General features: G+C 52.5%; 1 protein-coding gene across 8 annotated transcripts in view; it reads right to left on the reverse strand.

The window, feature by feature from the left end:
* Ntng2 (netrin G2) overlaps nt 1–23,691 on the reverse strand; it is a 71,243-nt gene that overhangs the window by 17,856 nt on the left and 29,696 nt on the right. For all 8 annotated transcript variants that reach the window (XM_008843969.3, XM_008843966.1, XM_008843971.3 and 5 more), the window contains one exon: nt 22,070–22,713. In XM_008843969.3, coding sequence (XP_008842191.1) covers nt 22,070–22,713 — 644 coding nt within the window. The remainder of the gene's footprint in view (nt 1–22,069; nt 22,714–23,691) is intronic.

Here is a 23,691-nt window from a genome sequence, read left to right on the forward strand (position 1 = left end):
TCTCTCACACACACACACACACACACACACACACACACACACACACACACACACACACAACCCTGTACCCCAAACCCTGAAAGAAAGGCATGTGGAAGTTCATAGTGGCTGTCAGAGGGAGGGAGGGGCAGGATTAGAAATAATTTTTAGTTTCCTCTCTGTTGATTTTTGTTTTTGTTCTTTTAACAGTCTCCTGTGTCCCAGGTCTCCAACTCTCTATGTAGCTGAGGATGATCTTGAACTCCTGAGTCTCCTGCTTCTACCTCCAAAGTGCTGGGACGGACTAAGGCTTGTACCACCACTCCTGGCTTATGCAGTGCTGTGGCCTCGTTCATGCTAGGTGAGCACTCTGCGCTCTGAATCCCAGACCTTACCCTGTCCGTCACTTCTAGACTCTCTAAGGGTCTCTACAGCATTTATATGACGTGCTCTTTGGCGGGGCACAGAGGATTTGGGGTGACAACACTGTTCCAAGTGATCTTACAACTTGATCACACCCTGACACATTTGTCCAAACCTTTAGAAGGTCGACCGCAGGCCTGAACCCTCTGTACACTGTGGGTTTAGGGAGATAATGCTGTGTCAGCCTAGGCCTGTCCCTCACAGCACAGGGATCACTTTGGTGGGGAGCAGCGGGGGTCAGGGGAGCGTGAGAATATGAGACGTCTTTCAACCTTAGGTCCACCATCGCTGTGACTTTAGAACTGCTCTAAAAATTAAAACCTACTCTTTTTTGAATATTTTATTATTTTTATTTTATGTGTATGAGTGTATTGCCTGCATGTGTGTGAGTGCACCCGTGTCATGCAATGCCTTGGAGGTCAGAAGAGGGCTTCGGATTCCCCTGGAACTGGAGTTAAGGACGGTTTGTAGCCACTATGTGGGTGCTGGAAATCTAACCTGGGTCCTCTGCAAGAGCAGTCAGTGCTCTTAACCACTGAACCATCTCTCCAGCCCCTAAAATCTACTCTTTGGAAAGTATTAATTAGCAGCAAGAAGGGAAGTCAGGGTGGGGAAGGGGCCTGCCTGTTCCCAAGCTCACTGCTGTCCTTTCAGGGCAACAGGGGTCCTTTAGGCCTTGAGGGGGTGCCCCCAAACCAGCACTTCACATCGTTGTGGTTTGAATTTGAAATGTTCCCTTCATGTACTTGAACGATGGGTCCCCACTGGGGGCACTATTTTGGGAAGTTTTTTTTTTTAATTTATTATTTTTATTTTATGTATATGAGTGTATCACCTGCATGTATGTGAGTGCACCTGTGTCGTGCGATGCTTCAGAGGTCAGATGAGGGCGTCAGATTCCCCTGGAACTGGAGTTAAGGACAGTTCATAGCCACCATGTGAGTGCTGGGAATCGAACCTGGGTCCTCTGCAAGAGCAGCCAGTGCTCTTAACCACTGAGACTTCTCTCCAGCTCCTATTTTGGGAAGTTTTAGGAGGTAGGCCTAATGATAGGAAGGGGCTTGACTTGAAGATTATTCCACTACTCAGTCTCTCTCTCTCTCTCTCTCTCTCTCTCTCTCTCTCTCTCTCCTTCCTGTCCTTCACAAAGTGAACAGCCTCCCCCCTACCCCATCTGCACTCCCAACACCCAAGTGCATGGGACTAAGTACCACAGACTAAGGCCTCTGAAACCATGAGTCGGAATCAATCCTTCCTCCTTCAAGTTGTTATCTTGGGTATGTTGGTCCCAGTGACACAAAAGTCCTGATGGAATCACACTGCCCACCGTTCTGTGACACACAGATCTTGGTCAGCCTGGAACATTCTAGAACAGAGTTCCAGTGGACATCAAAGGCCTCATCCAATGGTGTCAGCTGGAGGTTGTTGCAGGTAACTGGTGGATGGACTAAGGCCCCTCCCTCCCTTTAAGCTCTGCAGTAAGGTCCAGCAGGGACTCCCACAGGAGACCTCCTGGGCTGGGTCACAGTCAAACATAAGGGGTTGTAGTACTGCACAGATCACCTTCTGGCTGTGCGGCACGTTGTATGACTTAAAGAAGTTGAGTTCTGCACTTAGTCTTGGGCCTCACCTCTAAGATGCCTCACAACGTATATGCAAATCTGCCAAAATCCAAAGAAGTCCAAAATCTGAAACACTTCTGGTCCCAAACAGTTTGAGTGAAGGTTGCTGAGAAGTGAATGTCGGTTTCTGGTATTTCCTAGATCAGATTGGCCTGTGGGCATGTCTGTAGGGTAAGGGTGGGTCCAACTGTCTTGACTGTTAATTGATATAGGAGGGAAGGAGGGCATAGCTTATTGTGGGTGGCACATTCCCTGGGCAGGTTGTCCTGGGCTGTGTAGGAAAGTCAGCTAACCTTGAACCTGTGCTAGCTGCCTAGCAAGGAACATTCTATGATTTCTGCAGTATTCGCTTGGCTGAGTTCCCTGGTTGGAGATAATGCTGCCGTCAGGTTCTTGCCTAAGTTCCTGCCCTGACTTCCCCCAGTGATGGACTGTGACCTGGAAGTCGTAAGCCTTAAATCCTTTCCTCTGCCCTTGGTCAGGGTGTTTTATCACAGTGACAAAAAGGAAACTAGGACAGACGCTGTGGTGGTCAGTATTAACTGTCATCTTGAAAATCTAGAATCACCTGCCAGTTAGGCCACTGGGCATGCCTATTGGGGGGTGGTATCTTGACTGTATTCATTGAGGTAGGAAAACCTGCCCACGGTGGGTGGTACCATTCTCCAGCTGGGATCCTGGATGGTGGATGTGGGGAGAGGGAGCTGAGCAGCAGCGCACCTTTACCTCGCTGCTTCCTGTGATGTGATGTGAGCAGCTGTGTTAAGTGCCACCTTGTCTGCCGTGTCATGAAGGACTGCACCCTGGAACCAGGGGCCAGAACAAACCCTTTCTCCTAGAAGTAGCTTTTGTCAGGGTATTTTATCACAGCAGCAGGAAAAGAAACACGACAGATGCCCGGCCTGCGTCACTTCACAGCTGGCCACAGACCCCATGGCCTCTCAAGGCAGCTCTGCGAAGTCAGCTGACTCTTTCTCTAAAGGCACAGAGCTGGATGGTGGGCACTAGATGGCCTTGTGGGTTCTTCTCTTGGGAACACCAGGCCCCAGAGATGGTCCCTGTGAAGGAAGATCTGATATCTGAGCCTCTTTGGTTAAACGTGTGATGTTCTGTAACCCTATAACCCAAGTCACAGTACACACTGGTGTACTAAAGGCTCTGATGAGTCCTTCAGGAAAGAAGCCTGTTTGACTTTGACAGAAGTTTGTTCGCAAAATATATCTGTCCTCCAAAGGTTCTGATTTTTTTCTTCTGAATTCCTACTTAACACCTCGCTGAGCTAGCTGGAGAGGTACACCCAGCTGTACAGGAAACCAGGAGTGTATGCCACATCTCTGGCCTGAGGAAGGGATATTTTTAGACATCAGCTACATAAAGAAAAGATTGCCATCAACTTTGGGTGGTAACATTGACCTTTGCTTATTAAAAATGCATAAAAGACCAGCAGAATCTGAGAAGCAGATTGCAACCAGGCTAACAGGGAGATTGGGTGTCAGAGCTGAGCAGGCCATGCTGGCACAGGTGGGGAGCGGGCAGCCTGGTTACTCTTGACCCCAATCCCGATGTCCTTTGCTGACCCTGGCTCTGTCAGGCCCTGCACTGCCAGCCTCTGCCCTGCGCTGACTTCTGCAGAAGGCATCTGGTCTTGGCAGTGCCTAAAGGAATAGGAGAGTTGCCCTGACTGGTGGGTGAGGCTGAGTCGAGGAAGGCTACAGAGGGGCAGGTGTAGTGGTGTGAACCAGTTTGGCAAATGGCAAGACTCCTCATTTCCTGACTCTGCAGGTAGCATTCTTTCTCTCTCTCTCTCTCTCTCTCTCTCTCTGGCTGTTTTCTGACTGTGAGTGTAACATGGCCATCTGCCTCACATTCTTGCTGCCATGCCTTCCCTGCCATAATGCACTGTACCCTCAAACTTCTCCCCCTCCCCCTCCGCCCCCCAATCACCGGTTCTCCCCACTCTCTCTGTCTAGCATGGGTTCTCACTCCACTGTCCTTCTGGTACACGCTGTACCTCTGTTCAGCTCCTGCTGCAAGGCTCCACCCCCTTACCCAAAGCTAATGCTTAGAGGCGGAGGTGGCCACCAGGGAAATGCCCCCAAACCACAGTGAGATCCTTCAAGTCCCCACACCAAGTGCTGGGAGGCCGTGGGGCACTGAGCCCTCACATGTCAAGGGTGGGAACAAAAACAGGGTGGCTGCCAAGAAAAGAGGCTGGCGATGCCACAGAAGGCAAACTGTGCTTACCCTGGGGCTGCATGGGTCCACTCAAGAGAAATGAAAACCACACAGACGCCTGCACTTGAATGTCCACATCCCAAGGCAGGAGATCTCCGCAATAGCTATCTACAGATGCACGAAACGTGGTGGATACAGAAAATGGAATATTATTCTGTCATAAAGGAAGGAAATGGTGGCTCATATAGCAACATGGATGAACTGTGAAGACATGATGCTAAGCTGGACACCGAACCAGATATTGCAAGAGCCTCTTTGTATAAACTGCCCAATTAGAGGCCAGTCTTGTGAACTGGTGGGTAACGGCCGGGTTAAAGAGGAAGAGGACAAGGGTGGCACTCGGGACATCGGGGTTTCCTGTTGGGAGATGAAAATGTTGTTGGTGGGGATGACTCACTGCTCTGCGAATATCTTTTCTTTAAATCTTGGGGGGACTGGAGAGACGGCTCAGCAGTTCAGAACACTGGCTGCTCTTGCAAAAGACCTGAGTTCAGTTCCCAGTAGCCACTTGGCTGCTACAGTTAAGCTATAGTAATGATAGTCTCTTCTGGTCTCTACAGGCATTGTACAACATGGGAGCACTAACATGCAGGCTAAACACTCATACACACAAACTAAAAATAAATAAAGTTTTTAAAAATTCTTGGGTTTTTTTGAAATAGAGTCTCATATAGCCCAGGCTGGCCTCAACTCCCTATGTAGCTGAGGATGACTTTGAACTTTAAAAAATTGTTGCATTTATTTATTTATTTATTTGTGTGTGTGTGTGTGTGTGCATGTGCACACACAGTACATATATGGAGGTCAGAGGATAATTTAGAGAAGTCAGATCTCTCCTTTCATCATGTGGAACCCAGGGCTTGAACTCAGATTGTCAGGCTTGGTGGTAATCCTGTACCTGTTGAGCCATCTCTCCAGCCCCCGCTCTATGAATAGCTTAAAGGCCACTGAATCCGAATCTGACTTTAAATGGGAGTGTGCCCAGCACATAGATTGTCTCATGGGAGCTTTGGACCAGTGAGTGGAAGCAGAGGGAGGTTTGAGTGAGTGACTTCAGGCCAGGAACCTGCTTGATCACAGCCACTCCGTAAGTCTTCAGAGACTAGTTCGCTCTGGCTCTCAAAGTGCTGGGTGAAGACAGCTGGTCCTGGAGCTCCCACTTCCCATGAGAACTCCCCTGATCCCTTTACAATAATCCCCTACACAACTTGTGCAGATGGGGACACAGGCCTGTGAAGGCCAAGAAGCTTGAAGACCTGCAGCGGGTCGAGGGTGGTGCCAGGCTGGAGTCCAGCAGCCTGATGCATAGCTGCTCTCCACAGCTGACCTCAAAACCAAGGTAGGTGGGGGGTGAGGCAGTGGTGCTTCTGCCCAGCCTCAGGTACACACACATTCTTAGCTGGTCTGAGTCTCAGTTTTCTCATCTGCAGAATGGGAGCAACAATCCCCATCTATGCCCAGGATGAATGACACTAGTCACTTGTCAGTGAGTGAATGAGGGAATAAATGACGGACAGCAAGCCCATGAGTGTCCTATAGCATACCCACGCCCAGGGCGGCAGGAATCAAAGCTCTCTGCACACAGTAGGTGTCCACACACGGGCATGGGTTCTTCCTTCTTCCTTTCCTAGGGCCTGGGAAGTGGTGACCCTGTGTCCTGCTGGCTGCCGCTTCCTGTGTGGCTATAGGAAAAACTGCTGACCCTCCCTCAGCCTCAGTTTTCTAACCTGTGAGGGAGAACAGCAGTCTCAGCCCTGGAGTCTGTGGGAGGATCGGCTAAGCCATCATCTACCAGCACAGACTTAGAAATGCTCCGCAAGGGGGCTGGGGATGTAGCTCAGTGGGGAGTGCTCCCTTAGCATGCATGAGGCCCTGAGTTCCATCCCCAGCACAGTACATGGGAGGTGGAGGTAGGAAGATTAAAAGTTCAAGGTCATCCTCACCTACATACAAAGTTGGAGGCCAGCATGGGCTACATGAGGCCTTATCTCAAAAGGAGGAGGAAGAGGAGGAAGAGGAAGGGGCAGAGGATGGGGAAGAAGGGAGGAAATAATAAATAAATACTATGAATACTGTTTCCATTTCAGGCATCAGGGCAGAGTCCCTGTATCTGGTTCTCAGACAGAGGCTCTCAGAACTGCAACCACCCCACAAAACTGCCCCAATGCTGATGGGTTCCACCCCCAGCTCAGGCTTTTGCCCTTGTGATTTTTCTTCCCTATTTCTGAAGGACCTTTAGAAACGAGGTAAGGAAAACAAATAAGCAAGCATGTATAAGCAATTCACAGAGCACTCCACAGGTACCTACATTATTAACCAAATCCAGCCAAATACCCACAAGGCCCCTTTTGGTGAGAAGGCCCGAGGCCCACAGGTCCAGGTCACTCCCGTGTCTCTGGGGGGCAGCAGAGGGCTATGGAGGAGCTGTGAGCAAAGGCTAAGCCTAAGCCGAAGGATGCCAATGCCAGCTTCTATCTGGGTCCAGAACCTAGGCTGGCCCAGGCTCCACTGCACTCCTGGTCCACATGCCTCCCCTTCATTGGGGGATCAGCCTTCCCAAGAATCTCCTAACTGAATTTGACCTTGAGAACCAGTCTCACCAGAAAACCATCGTTCTGGCCGCCCAGGCCACCTTGACCCCACTGCAAAGCTCTTCTCGGCTCATCCATCAGAATGAATTATTTAATCTTGAAAAAAGGGACAGAGTAGGGCTGGCCAGCCCACAGGACCTGCCACTCTCTTCTCATCCCTAGTGGTGGGGTGACAGCGGGAAGGGCTCTGTGAACACAGACACACAGACACAGACAGACAGACACACACATACACAGACATGCAGACACACAGATACACAGACACAGACAGACACACAGACACACAGACACAGACAGACACACAGACACACACAGACACACAGACACAGCCACGCAGACACACACATAGACACAGACACACAGACACACAGGCACACACAGACACACAGACACACATACACAGACACACACATACACGCATGCACACACGTGTGTGTGCACATACACACTCGATGCTGTCTCAGCAGTTTCCAGCCCAGGCCTTGCTGCTGATTGGCTACATGATGTGGAATGAATCACTTCTCTGGGTCTTAGCCCTCTTAAGTCACTGAAGGAATTAATCTTGGGTCTTCAGTCTTGTCATTTGACTTTTCTAAGTTCCTAATCCACTGCTTGGCCACACAGTAGGCTCTTGACAGCTGTGGGAGGGAGGAGGGAAGGAAGAAGGAGGGAGGGAGGAGCTGAGGAGGAAGGAGGAGGGAAGGGGACGGAAGAGAGAAGGAAGGAAGGGACAGAGGAGGGGAGGTTCAAATTCCTGCCTAGTGCTGTGCAAACATGGAGGTCAGTGTCTCAACAGCCTGTGGTCTACTGACCTTGCAGGTGGCTGTTCCCACGGGAGGAAACGGGCCAGTCCACTCAGAGGACTGGGGTCAGGCAAGCAACACCTGCTGTAGTTCAGAACCAACAAGCACAGAGTCGGACTTCCTAGGTATAAGGAAGGCCAGCCTTTTCTGGCCGCTCCAAGGGACAGCCTCCTCATCCCTCTGTCCCAGCAGCCAGCAGACACCAGAGCGGATGTGATGGTATAAGACCCTGGAGTTCCCCACCGATGGGGCACAGCTGCTGGCCTCTTGAACGGAAGTCACTTTCATACAGAGCCCAGAACCTCTGTGGATGACACATGTGTCAAACAAAGACACTGGTTGCTGGCCGGGCACCGCAAGGCACTCCTGTTCCCCTGGCTATGTAAGGGGCTGAGGCAGGAGGATGGCTTGAGTGCCAAGGCTTGAGGTCAGCCTGAGCAACATGAGGAGATCCCATGTCAAAAACAAAACAAAACAAAATTATAGGAGTGAGGTAATATTTGAATTTCAGATGATCAAGGAATAATTTTCTTGGTATAAATATATCCCAAGAGAGATTTAGGACATACTTATAACTAAGAATCATTCCTGGTTAATCTGAAACTTGGACTTCACAGGAGGTTGTATTCATCTGGCAGTCCACCGGCCACGCCTGTTATCACGGGGCCGAGACATGCCCTCTGCCCCCGCCCCTGGTCCCCTCCTGGCCTTGCATGGGGTGCACCCACTGACCCACTGGACACTGGCCCTGCTGCCTGTCCACTGACATAGGGGTAGCAATGACCTTGCAGACTGTGTTATCCCTTTTTCCAGAGTTGGTAAGTCCTTAAGAAGCCCCAGGAGATGGTAACAGTTCCCGGACAGTGCCAGGTGAAGCACGGGCCAGAAAAGCCCAGTTCTCAGGACACATGGCAGGCCCAGCTGGGGGTCTGACAGCCACAGGGAGGACGGCAGGGGTGCTGGACCATGCCAGGCTGGAGTGTGCCCTGCCCAGGCAAGGCTCAGGAGCTGCTGGCTGGGGCACCATCTGGGATCCAGCCTGGCACCAGTGCACCACAAAAATCGTGAGCCGGGCCCTTCCCTCCTCCAGGCGAGAGGAGCGGGTGTTGGAGCGACTCCCAGACGGGAGGGAAGCGAAATGTAGGTCAGCTCCCCAACCTACCAGTGATGTCACCTGCTCCTTGGGGCAAAGAGGAGGCCATAGGGAGTTTGGGTGAGCGACGGACAAGGGGTGTTGGAGCTGGATGGGAGGGGACCCCAGGGCTGGTTCGTCTCAAGGGTTAAGTCCCAACAGGCTTATGCACAACTACCCCTCCAAAATGGGGCACACGTGGGGGGGCAGGGGAGAGCCCATTCTGTCTCCTCATAAAGCAGCTCACTGAGGGACCTCAAGGGGTTCTCCATAACTAGTCCCCAAAGCCCCCCACCACTGCCCCTGCCTACCAGTTGTTACACAGGGGCCTAGCTCAGGCCAGGCTTTTGAGGTTCTGACCCCTTTAACAATAAACTTAGAAACAAAGCTAGTATTTTAACGTAGCGGACAGAGACTTTTCTTCTGTTTGGGGGAAATCCTCTCCACCTGCCTCTGAGTCATGGAGAAACAGATCCTGATTATACTGGTTGCTGAGGTGACAGCTCTGAGGGATGAAGGGAAGGGGGTCAGCACGGTCTGCAGGGAGGAGGGGTGTGGCCAGGTGGAAGGCTGGAGGCTGGGCCATGCCCCATGGGTAGGGCCCTCAAGGTGGGGTGGTGACTGGAGGCAGGGAGATGGAAGCAACTGGACCTGTAGCAACTAGTGAGACAGAGGTCCGAAGGCTGGAGAGCTTGAGACCAACTGGATCCAAAGGCTGCTGCCAATCAAGAGCTGAGCCCCCAGGGAGGAGGAGATTATGCACTTCAAGCGAGTGACCAGACTCTGCCAGGGTAATATGGACAGATGCAGGCTGCTGCTCCTCCTGGAGCTGATGGCTGGCAATTGAGTTCATTGGCTAAATCAAATTTGGGTTCTCTGCAAAGTCCTTTTCGATTAAGTGCTCTAACACACATCACCTCTCTGGGTCCACTCATGAATCTTGTTACCCATGACGAAGCCAGACGTGGTGGGCTCTTACTGCACAGGGAAAGCTGGCAGAGGGGAGCTGATGGGTGCTTGGTGTGTGATTTAGGGGTGAACCAGTGGGGAAGACCAGGGTCTGGAAAGGCGCCCCAGCTTGGCCAGGCAGGCTGATGAAAGGACGATGGAGGCTTCTTCTGTGGGAAGCCCCAACGCCCTGCTGTTGGGGGGGGGGAAGGGCCAAGCCCACACAGTAGACCAAAGAGTTCAGAAGGAGCTGGGTGCTGTGCGAGGGCGGGTGGTGGGCGTGGCAGGCGTTAAGGGTCCCTTTGGGTGTGCCTCTGTCCTCTTGCTTTAACTAGCACCTGGTTTCCAGTTTACAAAGAGTAAGAGTCCCTTGTATTTGTGAGTTCCTTTGTTCATGAGCTAGTGAGTGAGTCAGCCCCTGTGCATGCAATCTGCCCACTTGGGTCTGGTTCTGACGCTCTGGTGGGAACAAGCCACATTGGGTCCCAGTACCCTCAGAGCCTAAAGCCTGGCTAGGGGAGGGCAGCCATGTATGTGCATGGCTGTGGTAGCTATGATAACACAGAGGTCTCCTTGGCACCCCCAGGACTAGAGAAGAGGATAGAGGGAAGACTGGGCAGGTCTCCAGACTCCTGGTCCTCAGAGAGGTGCTCGCTGAGCCAAGCCTGTGGGGGAGGATAGATGTGGGGTTCTTTGAGAGCAGCAGGCATGGCCCCAAGGCACCTCCTATTCAGGGTGGCTCACCTGGGACTCAGTCAGGCTGCAGAGCGGGAGGGAGGGAAAGTGTGTGGTCCACGTAAGCTGAGTGACAGAGCAGACTACAGGCTGAGGTCAACAGGAAGCCACAAGGGGGCAGAGTGGGAGGCCTGGCATGCTTGAGCTAGTGTGAGGGAAAGGGCAGGGCTGTGGGGGGCGGGGCACAATCATCACCCCAAATAAAATCCCTGTGCTACATGTTCCTCTGTTCTGAGTGTGGGGGGTGGTGGTGGAAGGGGTCCATTTGCTCAGACTGAGAGAGAGAAAGGATGGTAAAGATCCCAGAGAGGGACGTGCCCCCAACCCAGAGTGGAAAGAGGCCTCCAGAAAGCCAAGAGCAGTGGGCAGCTCAAAATACAGGTGCTCGAGAAGTCTCAAGACCTGCAGTCAGGCCAAGGCCTCTGCTGAGGTGTCACAGGATGAGTGCTGGGGTGGCATGTGTGATGTGTACATAAGTGGTAGGTGCCATAGAGGTGCGCTCATGCCTGTGACTGGAGCAGGTGTGTGTGAGTGACCCCTTGTGTGCATGCACACACATGTGGCCCGGAATGGGTGTGCATATGGAGCATCTATGAATGTAAAACATGCGGATGCTGGGCTCAACCTGCCAGTCAGTCCTCAACATGATACCCCTAGGCTCCTTCTGTGTCGGGGACAGTAGGCCAACCCAGGACTGAGGGACAACAGCAGGCCTGGGAACTGGTTTGGGATTCTCTCTCTCTCTCCCTCTCTCTCTTTCTCTCCATTTCATTTTTCTCCCCAGCTGCCTCTGTCCCACACATTATTTAGCCCCATGGCTAATAAGGCTCCATAAGTCATAATGCTGGGGGCTGGGCACAGGTGCGGCGGCCTGGTGGATCAGCTCAGTGCTCCAGTATGCACTATGAGCAGCCCCTCTCACAAAGTCACCTGGGCTACATCTAGTATTCAGATGAGTCTTTTCTGACTAATGAAGGAGGTGGGGAGAGCCAGACCTGTTTAGTGCCAAGAGAGTGATTTGCTCAGAAACGGTGATGCAACACTGACTCCCTGCAGGCACCAATGGCTCCCCTTTCTCTGGCACCCACTGTGCCCCCTGAACTAACCTGCAGATTCTCAGATAATGCGCATAGAAGTAGGATCCCATTTTACACTTGGGGAAACTGAGGCTGGGGGAAGTGGAAGGGATTTGCCCTGGGCCGTACCATAGCAAAGAAAGGGAGCTGGAATAGGGGCTGGGAGGCTGGCTCAGTGTTTTATGAGTGAGTACTGCTCTTGCAGAGGACCTGAGTTTAGTACCCAGCACCAACACTGGGTGGCTCACGACCACCTGTAACTCCAGGTCCAGGGATCTGACGCCCTCTTCTGGCCTTTGTAGATAACCACATGCATGTGCATAAACCCACACACAGACATACATGCATATACACCTAATTAAAAAAAAATAGAGTTGGAACTCCAACAAGCAAACCACAGCACACCTCCACCTGGATTTATTACAGAGAGGCCCTTGAGTCCCGAGGACATACTCCCATTGGTTGCCAAGATGGATGTGGCGCCTCCAGGAGGTTCTAGAAAAGGGACTCTTGACCCAAACATGGACTTTTCTCAGTGCCCATCACAGCAGGCCCCTGTGTGCTTGCACACCACCCCATCCTGGTTCTGTTCGCTGGAGGGGCCCAGCCATTCCCTCTCCCATATGAGCAAGTCTGGATGGTTCCTTCAGAAGGCCAACCTGCCTCCACCCTCCCAGGACAAGCCTTCTCCTCCCCCATTGTCCCAGCACTCAAACAGCTGTTCCCTGCCCCCCTCTGGAGCCAAACTCCTTCTTTGTCACCTTCAATCACTGTGTTCTGCTTCTTTCTTAGGGATTCAAACTAGGGCCTCAGGCATGCTAGGCCAGTGCTCTACCACTGAGCTATTTCTCCAGCCTTCTTTTTATTTTTATCAGTTATTTTTGTTTTGTTTTGTTTTGATATGGTCTCCCTAGTCCCAGACTGCCTGGAAGTCACTATGTGGACTAGGCTGGCTTCGATCTCACAGAGATCCTCCTGCCTCTGCCTCTTGGGGTCTGGGATTAAAGGCACATGCCACCATACCCACCGTTTTATTTTCATTTTGAGACAATATCAGTAGGCTGCCTAGACTGGCTTTGAACTCGTTCTGTAGCCCCCCAGACAGGCCTTGAACTTATGACTTACCTGCCTCAGCCCCCCCAAATATGTTGGGAATACGGACCTTTCCCACAAAGCCCAGCTTCCTTGTTCATTCTTTTTTAAGGCACCCCCTCCAGCTGGGCTCTTGCCTCTTCAGAGTTCTCAACCTCTATCCACTCAAAACTTACCAAGGTTGAGTCCAGCAGTTTGATCTTATGTCTACTTTCCAATGGTCGACTTGGCTTTTTTTTAGTATATTAATTATTATTTTTCTTTTATGTGTATGAGTCTATCACCTGCCTGTATGTGTGGTGCAGTGCCCACGGAGGGTGTCGGATTCCCCTGGAACTGGAATTACGCACAGTTGTTAGCCACTTAACAGTTAGTGCTCTTAACAGCTGAGCCATCTCTCCAGGCCCCTTATTCATTCTTTAGACACATTTTCAGATTCACCCTTGAATCCACACCACCATATCTGTCCCTTCCGCTCTTTTCTCCACAGAATCAGCTTTGAACACATATCACCAAGTCCACTGAACCCAGCTTGGTGTCCTCCATTGGGCCCCTTGGCATCCTGGGACACAGGTGCCTGCTCCCCCGGGAGGGCTCCTTGGGCTTGGCTTGGGCCACAGCCCTCTAGAACCCCCTTGCTGGCTCTACACATGTCTTCTGCCTTCCCCATCCAATACCTTGGGGTTCCCTTCCCATGGTCTCCTGTCCCCTCTCTTTCTCATAACACACACACACACACACACACACACACACACACACACACACAGTTTAAACATTTCCTATGGAAATTTCTTCATCCATTTATCCCTACTTGGCTAGGTAAAATCTCCACGCACCCAGCACCTCAAGCCAGAAACTGGGGGTCTCCTGCAAACCCCTATCCCCAGTCCCCACCTGTTAACTCTGACAACCCTGCTGACAAAAGTCATCTCCAGGTAGCTGGGGATGCTCTCCAACCCCCCACCCTGCTTCATCATCAGAACCAGGTCGGGGCTGCTGTGGGGTTTGGGCACACCTGCCGGGTCTCCAGCTGTCCTTACCAGCCCAGCTCTACACTTATCAGAAGTTGTGCCTGCTCACTTCCCACGACCTGGCCATGCCTCTCCCCAAACTGCTGTAGAACCAAGGAAGAGCCATCTTCTGCCTGAAGTGCTTTGCTCTCGGCCGCTGCATTTCAACCTCCATAGCCCGGTCACACTGAATCCTTGGAGGGTCCCTCACACCCATCCAAGACAAGACCCTCAAACTGCTGTTCCACTGCTGAGCATGCCTCCTTCCCCCATTCTCCCTTCGAGTTCTCCTTAGAAGCCACCTCCAGGCCACAAAGGATGGGCTCTCTTGGTTTGGTTTTATAGTTTTTTGCTTTGTCCCAGAATTCTTTCTTCTAGACTGCCAGCCCTTTAAAGCTCATGTCCTGCAGCAGCTGCCCGTGCTCAGCAAGTAGTAGATGCTGGCATGGGTTAAATTCTGCCTCCCTAGGCTGGAAGGTGTACTGAAGTCTGCTGGCCAGAGCCTGTACATGTGACTTTCTATAGAAACAAGGTCTTGGGGGATGTGGTTTGGATCTAAGTTAGAATGGAGCCACCCTAAATAGGATGAGCCCTAATTCCAACATGCTTAGGACCTATAAGGTGAGATAAAGGGAAAAGACAGGTAAGACACACAGAGTGAGGCTATGGTAAGAGAGAGACTGCCAAAGGCTGCCCCTCCACAGGCCTCAGAGGCAGCCTTGGCATCTCAACGTCCAACTTAGGGCCTGCAGAAAGCTCTGTCTTAGGCCTTAGGCCCCCAGAGTGTGGTGCTTTGTCACAGCATTGGACCTAAATGCAGTGCCTGTTAAACTTGAATGAACTAACAAGGCCTGACAAAGCTCGTGGAGGAACTCCTGGGACAAGGACACAGGGAGTCTGGGTGGGCACGGTGCCAATGAGAGGAGATCAACTGTGAGAATCTGGCACTTCCTGGCACCTCAGCCAAACCCCAGGTCTTCAGTGCCCCTCCATAGAGGGCAAGTCCCTCCACAACTCCATCCAGTGCCTGAGCAGAATCCTGGCATCAGAGGGGTTTCAGGAGCCTACATGCCCCACACATGCAGCTCAGCCTGGCTCTATCACCCCAGTTCTCAAGGGTTGGACTTGGCGAGGGAGGGTTGGCAGGGCAGTTAAAGGTAAAACAGCACCTGTGCTGGTCAGTGTTAATTGTCAACTTGACACAATTCAGAATCATCCAAGAGACACTTATGTCTCCAGACACCTATGGGGGATTATCTTTATTAAAGTTAGCCTCTGAGGATGTCTGAGAGGGATTATTTTTAACTGAAGTGGGAAGACCCGACTCAGTTGTGGGTGGCGCCACTGACTGATTGGGATCCCGGACTGTGTAAGGGGAGGAGGGAAGGTGAGCATTCACTTTGTTTCCTGGCTGCAGCTGCAATGTGAGCAGCTGCTTTAGGTTCGTTGACTTCCCCACCGTGATGGACTGCACCTTGCACTGGGAGCCCAAATAGACCCTCTCTCCCTTAAGTTGCCATTGTCAGGTGTTTAATCCAGCACCAGGAAGAGAAATAAAGACAGTGCCTAATGAAAATATCTCTTCAAGAGCTGGGCTCCATATGTTGGATTAAGTAACAGTAGAAAGCAGACCAGGTGGTAGCACCCCCACCTGAGATCCTAGCACCCAAAAGGCAGAGCTTAGGGTGTGAGTCAGTGGTCGAGCACTTGCCTAGCCTACGCGAAGTCCTGGACTCCATCCCCAAGACTGAAAAGGAAAATAAAGCAAGTGGAACGGGGAAAGCAGGGGCCAGGGAGATGGTGCGGAGGGTAAGAGCACTTGCTAGCAAGCACGAAGAACTGAGTTCGAATCCCCAAGCACTCACATAAAGGCTGGGCGCAGTCATGTATGCCTTCAGCTTCAGCATTGTGGGGACCCCAGAAGCTCACTGGCTAGCCAGCCTAGCTGAGGCAGAAAGCTCCAGGTTCAGTGAGAGGCCCTGCCTCAGAGGAAGAGAGTCGAGAGTGATAGACCCTATGTGCTCCTTTAGTCTCAGAACATGCCTGCACCTGCACACCTGCACATACATACACACACCACATAAACAATAAGTAAACAAATAAGAAAATGTAAAGTAAGCCAGAAGCAAGATGTCCATGGACTGGCCAAAGGTTTGTGGATAATGGACCCTTCTAAGAACAAGTTCCGTGTGGGCTCTTTTCTGAGCAGACTGCACATACACACGGCTCCCTGTGACCTTGGGCTCTCCCTATAAGCCAATGACAGCTGGTGCTGACCCCTGCTCCCTGGAGGGCTACGCACTTCCACACAGTGTACAACAAGCTCATTTAAGCCTCATGGCCACTGTCTTCATTCTATGCAGGTGGGAAGAAGGCATAGGCAGGTTATGTCCCTAGCCCTAACTGGTCACACATGACCCCAGACTTTCGGTGGACAGTATAACGTAGAGGCCAACCACCCACCCATCCACCCATCAGTCCATCAATCCACCCATCCATCCACCCATCCATCCATTCATCCACCCATCCATCCATCCATTCATCCACCCATCCATCCATCCACCCATCAATCCAACCATCCATCCATCCATCCACCATTCCATCTACCCATTCATCCATCAGTCTATCAGTCTATCTATCAACCACCTACCCATCCACTCACCCATCCAACCACCCATCCATCTACCCATTCATCCATCAGTCTATCAATCAACCACCCACCTAACCTATCTATTCTGGGTGTTTCTTCATTGAACCCTCCTCATGGGGCAGGGTTCAATGAAGAAACACCCAGAAAGGCCTTAGGTGGCCACTAGCCTGTGAGACTTGATCTGCCAGGGACACTCACTGTTGCTTTCAGGACAGTTCCACCCTTCCCAGACTCCCACCATTCCCTTCTAGCCCAAGTTTTCAGTGGAAAGCTGAGGGAGACAGAGGCACAGGGTGTGTGGAGAGCACGCCCCTCCCTGCTCCTCTAGCCTCCCGCCCCGCCCTTGGCAGAGGTTTCCTTCTCTCCCTGCTTCTATTTTTGTTCTGTGCCCGCATCTCCAGTTACTGGTGATCAATAGGGACAGGACGTTTATGAAGTAGACAGAGGTAAGAGAGGGGGCAGGGTCGAAGGAAGAGAAGACCAGACAGGATCAGTCCAGGGCTCACAGTGAGCAGCCGACTGACCTTGGCCTCCAGGCTCAGTGAGGCCTCTGGGACCTAGCAGGTCCCCTCCCTCTCAAAGGCTTTGGTCCCTCCGAAGAGGGCAGGACATGAGCAATGCCTGACACGGAACATGCTGAACGGTACTTCCTGGAACTGGAAACCCATTCCTTTCCTGCCCCTGGCTGGCAAAGGCCCAGCATGCCAGGTTCCTTGGATCCTGTAAAAGTTTTCGAGACAGAAATTTGTCTCTGGGGTAGGGTCTGGAGGTGGGAATCAGCTGGCTTCCCTGTTCTCTCTGACTCCCAGACCTGGTGGGCAACCCCCAAGTCTGCCCTGAATATAGCTGCTGTCACAGGTACAAGGGGACCCTGGAGGGTGTCACAGTCAAGGGCACATGGGCAGCTGGTGCTGGGCTGCAGGGGTATTCTATTTCACCTATACAGTGTCAAAAAACTTTCAAAATGCTGAGATCTTAAAGGGCGGGGGCGATTCTACTGTGTGCCTGCTATGAGTCTTCCCCAGCCGCCATGCTGCTGGGGGCCTGCTTGCTACATTTCTCTGCAGGCCACATCCTTCCCTAATGCTTCTGCTGATGTGTTACCCCCTCCCACTCCCTCCCAGTCCTGGGGACCATTAGAACTTGTAAACCCCACTAGCCGAAACAGCAGGCTTCCACTTGCCTTTCCTAGGTGCTGGGTATGGCCATGGCCTCTTCCCTGGGAGCCCTTCCCTACCCCTGCCTCTCACCTCTCCTCTCCTACCACCCATGTCAAGGAAGGGGGATACTGGGGCATACTCTGTCTGGCCTTCATTTCATCAGCACCTCCTGTGCTGGTGAGGTCAGTGCTGTGGTTCCATTTTGCAGATGAGGAAACAGAGGCTCAGGCAAGTTGCCATGTAGCCCACTTCCCCTCGACTCATGCTCACTTGAGGAGCTCTGCAAAGACTTTCTTGCAACACCCCCCGCTACCAAAAATTCAGGGTGAAGCCTGGGCTGCTGGGGGATTGTTCTGTCGGTTCTTGCCCCACACTGTGCATGAATGATCTCATTCCTCCTCCAATCCAGCTTTTGGCCCAGATTCACTGCGCAGTTCAAAGCCAGCCTCTCTTGCCCAGACTGTGCACCTGAGCTCTCCCAGTACAGAAGAAGGAAATAACTTCTGTCTGCTTCCCGCCTTCCAGGAATGGGCCCCTAGGCACAGCCCTGCAGAGAGGCACGGCCCTGGGGTGCTGGTGCCTGGGTTTTGCTCTGAGACACCCACGCAGGCCTTCTGCCCCTCTGCTTCAGCCCTGCCTGCCTCCTGCCCCATTTGAATTAGTTCCTTATCCCTGGAGGCCCTGGGCTCTCCAGCTGCTCTGCTTCACCCCACCAGGTGCCTCTGCCTTCCCCACTTTCCTGCCTTCCTTGCCATCTGGACGCTCTTTGGAGGTGGACTAGCATGAGCAGAGCAGGGCGCCACCACCGCATCAAAGGGCTCTAGATTTGGGAGGCGGGCTGGGGTGTGACCTTGTGGCACACATGACTTGGGGATGGCAGAGTCAGAGCTGGAAGAGAAATTCAGAGTCTGTGGGGTCAGTGACTCCCTGGAGAATGCTGTGTGAGGCTTGGTTAACCCTGGACACGTCTGGGTCGGGATTCTGGCTGGCTGACATTTAGTACAGCTGTGTGTCTCCTTGTTTGAAGGCCAGAGCTTAGAGAAGCCGGGGCTAACCCTGAAGGGAGAGCTCCACAAGGTGGGGGTCAAGTTGAGCTTACTCAATGCTTCATCCTGGGCTTGTAGGGTCTTAGGTCCTCAATAAGCCCTAGGGGATCGTTGCTCTTTGGGGACACAAAAAAACGAGTGGGAAGTTTTCAGGGCAGGCGCACCTGCAGCTAATACACCATGGGTATTGTCAGTGGTCACAGAGGGAGGCACTACAGAGAGAGAAACTCAGGAAAGCCCCAGAATCTGAGCCCCTCAGGAACTTCAGGGGCTTCCTCTGTTGGCCCGCACATCTGCCTCATGCCATCTAACCAGACCTAATTAATCAATAGCCAAGCTGCCGCCCGGAGAGTACTTATTCATCTGTGAATTGATTGCTGCACTTTTGCCACCGCGACGGAGAATCCTTGTACCCACAAAGGCTGGGTGCCATACCAGGTACCTATGGTCCTATACCAGGGAGCTGTGGGTTCCTGCTAGCCTTAGTCTGGTCACAGGTGGAAAACAGAGGACTAGAGACAGGTGTAGAAGGGTGGGGCTTTAATTCCAGGTCATTGGAGACGGCTGTCATCTTGCTGGGGCTTGAGGGCATCCAGCCCTTATTGTGGGACAGACCCTGCAGCTGCCCAGACAGCAGGCCCAGCATGAGCCCCTTACGAAGTATAAGGCAAGGCCTTTGGCTATACTGAAAATGTGGGTGCCTTATAGCAGTGTACACAAGTCAGAAAATAGACCAGGGTCCTGTGAAGGCCTGAGGACTTGGCTGCCACCCAAGGTACTAAGCTGGGTGAGACTGTAGGGATGGGTCTTGTGCCAACCGCAAGGTCAGAGGTCACAGAGGTGACCAGCCACCAATAGCCTGGGCCCCTCGTGATTTCCACAGAGCCTTTGATGATCTGTGTTAATTATCAACTTTACAGAATCTAGAATCAAAAAGGGGATGAGCCACTGGGCTTGTCTGGGGGTGGGGCAGGCGGGAGTCTCTTGATTGCATTCATTGAGGTGAGAAGACCTGCCCACTGTGGGTGGCGCCATCCCCTGGCTTGGATCTTGGGCTCTGTACACGGAGAAGGGAGCTGAGCAACAGGAGCAGCAGCGTTCTCCTCTCTCTGCTTCTTGACTGTGGGTGGGATGTGAGCAGTGGCACCCATCTCCACACCATGGCTGTACCTTAAGTTGTAAGCTAAAATAAACCCTTCCTCCCTTAAGATACTTTTGTCAGAGTATTTTATCACAGCAACAGGAAAAGAAATTAAGACAATGGTCCTATATCAGGTGGCTTCCAGAACATTCCAGATGTTAAATCATCTATCCCAAGCTGGGAAGGGCTAGAACTCACAGGTGTCTACAGCACAGGCCCCGAGAGCAGGCTGCCAGCCTTAAACCCGACCTTACTTCCCGACTGGCTCACCTTTGACTCCATCCTTACACACACAACACAGCATGAAAGGAAACGCAGACAGGAGCTGCAGCTAAAAGAGCCACCTCTCCCGCCCACCCCACTGGCCTTCACACTCCAGCTTTCCCACTCAGTGTCTCCACACACTTTTTCCCAAACCTGGTCAAGATGTGAAAATCACACATAGGCATGCTGTGTATTTCATAAAAACAGGACAACACCCCACACATCGGGCAGCTAATGGCTTTTCCACGCATCAGGAGATATCCCTGTGTAGCACAGAGCCTGCTGTGAGAGACGTGCAGGATGTGAGGTCGTGGTTGGGCCCCTGGTGCTGCCTTTGCCCCTGTTGTGTCTCAGCACCCTCAGGCCTCACAGCACCCTCTGTCAGCCTGGTCCAGTTCCCTCATATGTTCCTTTGACCAGTTATCCGTTTTATTCCACACCGCTGTTTTTCTGTACATATTGTACGCTGGGCATCATTGAGTCCTTTGCCAACTCTGAATCATTTAAGCAACCTGAGATCCAGTGGGAAGCAGACCCAGGTTCCCTGCTCCACAGGTGCCTTGGGGATGAGGTCCTTGTCATAAAGCAGGCATGGTTATCTACAGAATGAACAAACTACCCAGGTGATGTTAATTACTGGCTATCTAGACAGTTCCGGAAAGTCCCTGTGACCATCTCTTGAGTTCCCACAGAGTATGCTCAAACTACATTCTTCTCCTAACTGTACAATGAGGGGTTAGCTCAGCAGGCTACACTCTGCATATTTCTTTGAAAGTTCAAACCTTAGCCCAAATCCTGGGACATGACATGTAGCCTCTAAGCCCTTGGAGTATTGTGGCTGGTAAGTGTCCACATTTGCCTGGGAACTGATGGAGAGTCTAGGTTTGGGTATGGTTGAGGCTGGGGGTTTGGACTGTGTAGTATCTTTGGAGGATTTGGAGACCCCAGCTGTCCTAGTTACTTTCTATTGCTGTGGTAAACACTGTGACCAAAACCAACTTGGAGAGGAAAAGATTTATTTCAGCTCACAGCATAGTCTTCCTTTGAAGACTATGGAGGCAGGAGCTGGAGCAGAGATCATGGAGGAATGTGCCTGACTGGCTTCTTCCTCTGGCCTGTGCTCAGCCTGATTTCTTAGACAACCCAGGCCCATCTGTCGAGGGGTGGCATCACCCACAGTGGGCTGACCCTACCATATCAGATATCGAGAAAATGCCTCACGGACATGTCCACAGGCAAATCCGTTATAGGAAATTCCCCAGTGGAGGCCCCCTCTTCCCAGGTGTGTCAGGTTGAAACTGAAGCTGTCCCGCACACCAGCCAAGGTCAACTACAAGAGAATGCGGCCACGGCTGTGCGATCAGCTCCCAATAACATCCCTGGACACAGAGGTGTGGGCAAGCATGTCGCGGGCATGCTCCATCCCTATTGTCACACATCACCGCTGGGAGAATTAACTGCTACCTGTATACCTCACTGGGGACAACTGGGTGCTTGAACCTGGAGTCTCCTCCTGTCCCTGCCTTGGGTACTTTTCCCCTGTGGTCCCATTCTTCCGTAGTAATAAACTGTGACTGTGATTGTAACAGTTTTGCTGACTCCTGAATCTTTCTAGATGAAACCTGGAGGCTGAGGGTGATTCTGAGGACTTCTGGACAGAAGAGCTACTTGGCCGCTGCTATGGGCACACGGGTACCAGGCTTTAGCCCAACCCGCCCACCTGAGCAGCTCCACTCCTGTACTCCCAGGCCCCATGAAGGGCATTTATCACCCCCACACGCTCCTCCCACTATGGCAAAGCTTGAGCATCTTAACTACATAGTCCTAGTCACCACATGCAGTCCCTTTGATGCAGCACCAGGTGATACCTGAGGCAGGTAACACCCTGGCAGCCAGGTGACAGTTTCAAACAAGGTGACACCCAGGTACCAAGTAACATAGCATCTCAGGATCCAGGCAGTATCCCTAAAGCCAGATGACATCCAGGTATCAGGAGACATTCAGGTACCCGGTGACATTCCTAGAACCAGGTGACATCCTAGGAATAAGGTGATGCCTAGGTACCAAGTGACAGCCCTAGTGACATCAAGGCACCAGGTAACATAACATTTCAGGAGGAAGGAGACATCCTGAGTGATATCCTGGTGATCCCCTGGCCTTACCTGCCGATGACTTCTATGTTGGAGATGGCGTAGAAGTACTTGTAGAGGTTTTCCCGCTGCACGTAAGTGCCACCCAGCGCTGGGCGCAGTAGCCGCATTCGCAGGTCAGTGAGGGTGAAGAACTCCTTGAGGCCCTTGGCACTCTCCAGCCGTGTGTACAGGTTGTCCATGTTTCGCAGGTCGGGGCCTGCAAAGATGGCAAAGCGGTCCCGCACCTCAAAGCGCACGTGCTTCTCCTTCTTGGAGCCCGCCCAGCGCGAGTACTCCTCAGTGCACAGCACCCGGTGGGCACTGGAAGGCGACATGTCTCGGGCCCGGCGGGCAGACATGCCAAAGGCCTCCATGCAGTCCTCGGCATAGAACTGGTAGGGCTGCCACGTGCGCCCGTTGTCCAAGGACTTCTCCAGGACCATGACTGTGGGCCGGCCATACTCAAAGGTCATCACCACGTCGTCTGTCAGCTCTACACTCTTGTTCCAGGACAGCGTGATGTTGGCCTCCAGGGGGCTGGGATAGCGGCTCCACGTGACACTCTGCCAGTAGGTGGCCAGTCCCTCGTCCTCCCTGTCGAACATGAGCCGGGGCGGGTGGGCCAGGTCAGGGTTGGAGGCATCACACTCGTTACTGCACAGGTAAGGGTTCTCCTGCAGAGGGAGAGGGACGGGAGGTGGGTGCTGGTTGCTGGGAAAGGCCTTTGGAGCCCCTGCCCTGTGCCGGCCATCTGCCGCCCATCGTGGAGTCCCGGGTCCACACAGCAGGAAGTGCCTGTCCACACAGATGACAGGCACATAAGAAGAAGAAAATGGGGGTTGGTCAGAGAGATGGGGACTCTTAGGAACTCCGTACTGTCCATTCAGTGCTCTGTAAACCTATTGCTGCTCAAGACGGTAAGCCTATTAATTAACAAACAACAAATCCCTGTCACTAACAGCTGCACAGCACCCTAGTCCACTGAAGGCCCTTTTGATGAATATTTCAGGTGTCTGCATAGAGACAAAGTGGTTTGGATCTGAGTTAAAACCTCTTGCTCTCTAATGAGCCACGTGGCACCCTCGGGGGGTAGAGATATTGCCTTCACTGCCCGGCCACCCCCGCCAGTGACACTGCAGTCAGCCTCTGGCCATGGTCTTTGATCCTCCAAAGTACAGGACGTGTATCCAGGCAGCCCAGGGCCGCTCGGTGGGCACAGTTGATCCTGGGGTCCCCTAAGGTGGGACCCACAAAGCCCCACTTGACCAAAATAGCTCTGTCCTCGGTGTCCTGTGGTGTCAGCTTCCCCCCACCTGCCTGGTCATGCCATGGGTGGGACCAGAAACCTTGGGGTGCAAGGAACTCCCCATGGAGCCCAGCACCTCACTGAGTAAACGAAGAAACCAAGGCTCAGGGAAGGCAAGACAATGTCAGGCCTTCTGGGAAGAGTAGGAGGGTCTTCTGAGAAGGAACCCAGGCCTCCTGCACCCTCCCTCTCCCTTCCCCCTCCACGCCTTCCCCTTCTTCCATCCTCCACTTCCTGTCCTCCCCTCCTTCTCCTTCCTTCCCTCCTCCTCTCCTTCCTCCCCCTTCCTCTCCTTCCCCATTTCTTGCTTTCCCTCTTCACCTCTCTTCCCCACCCCCCATTGTCT

Source organism: Nannospalax galili, unplaced genomic scaffold (genome assembly GCF_000622305.1).
Source record: "Nannospalax galili isolate Female #2095 unplaced genomic scaffold, S.galili_v1.0 scaffold300, whole genome shotgun sequence".
Lineage (NCBI taxonomy): Eukaryota > Metazoa > Chordata > Mammalia > Rodentia > Spalacidae > Nannospalax > Nannospalax galili.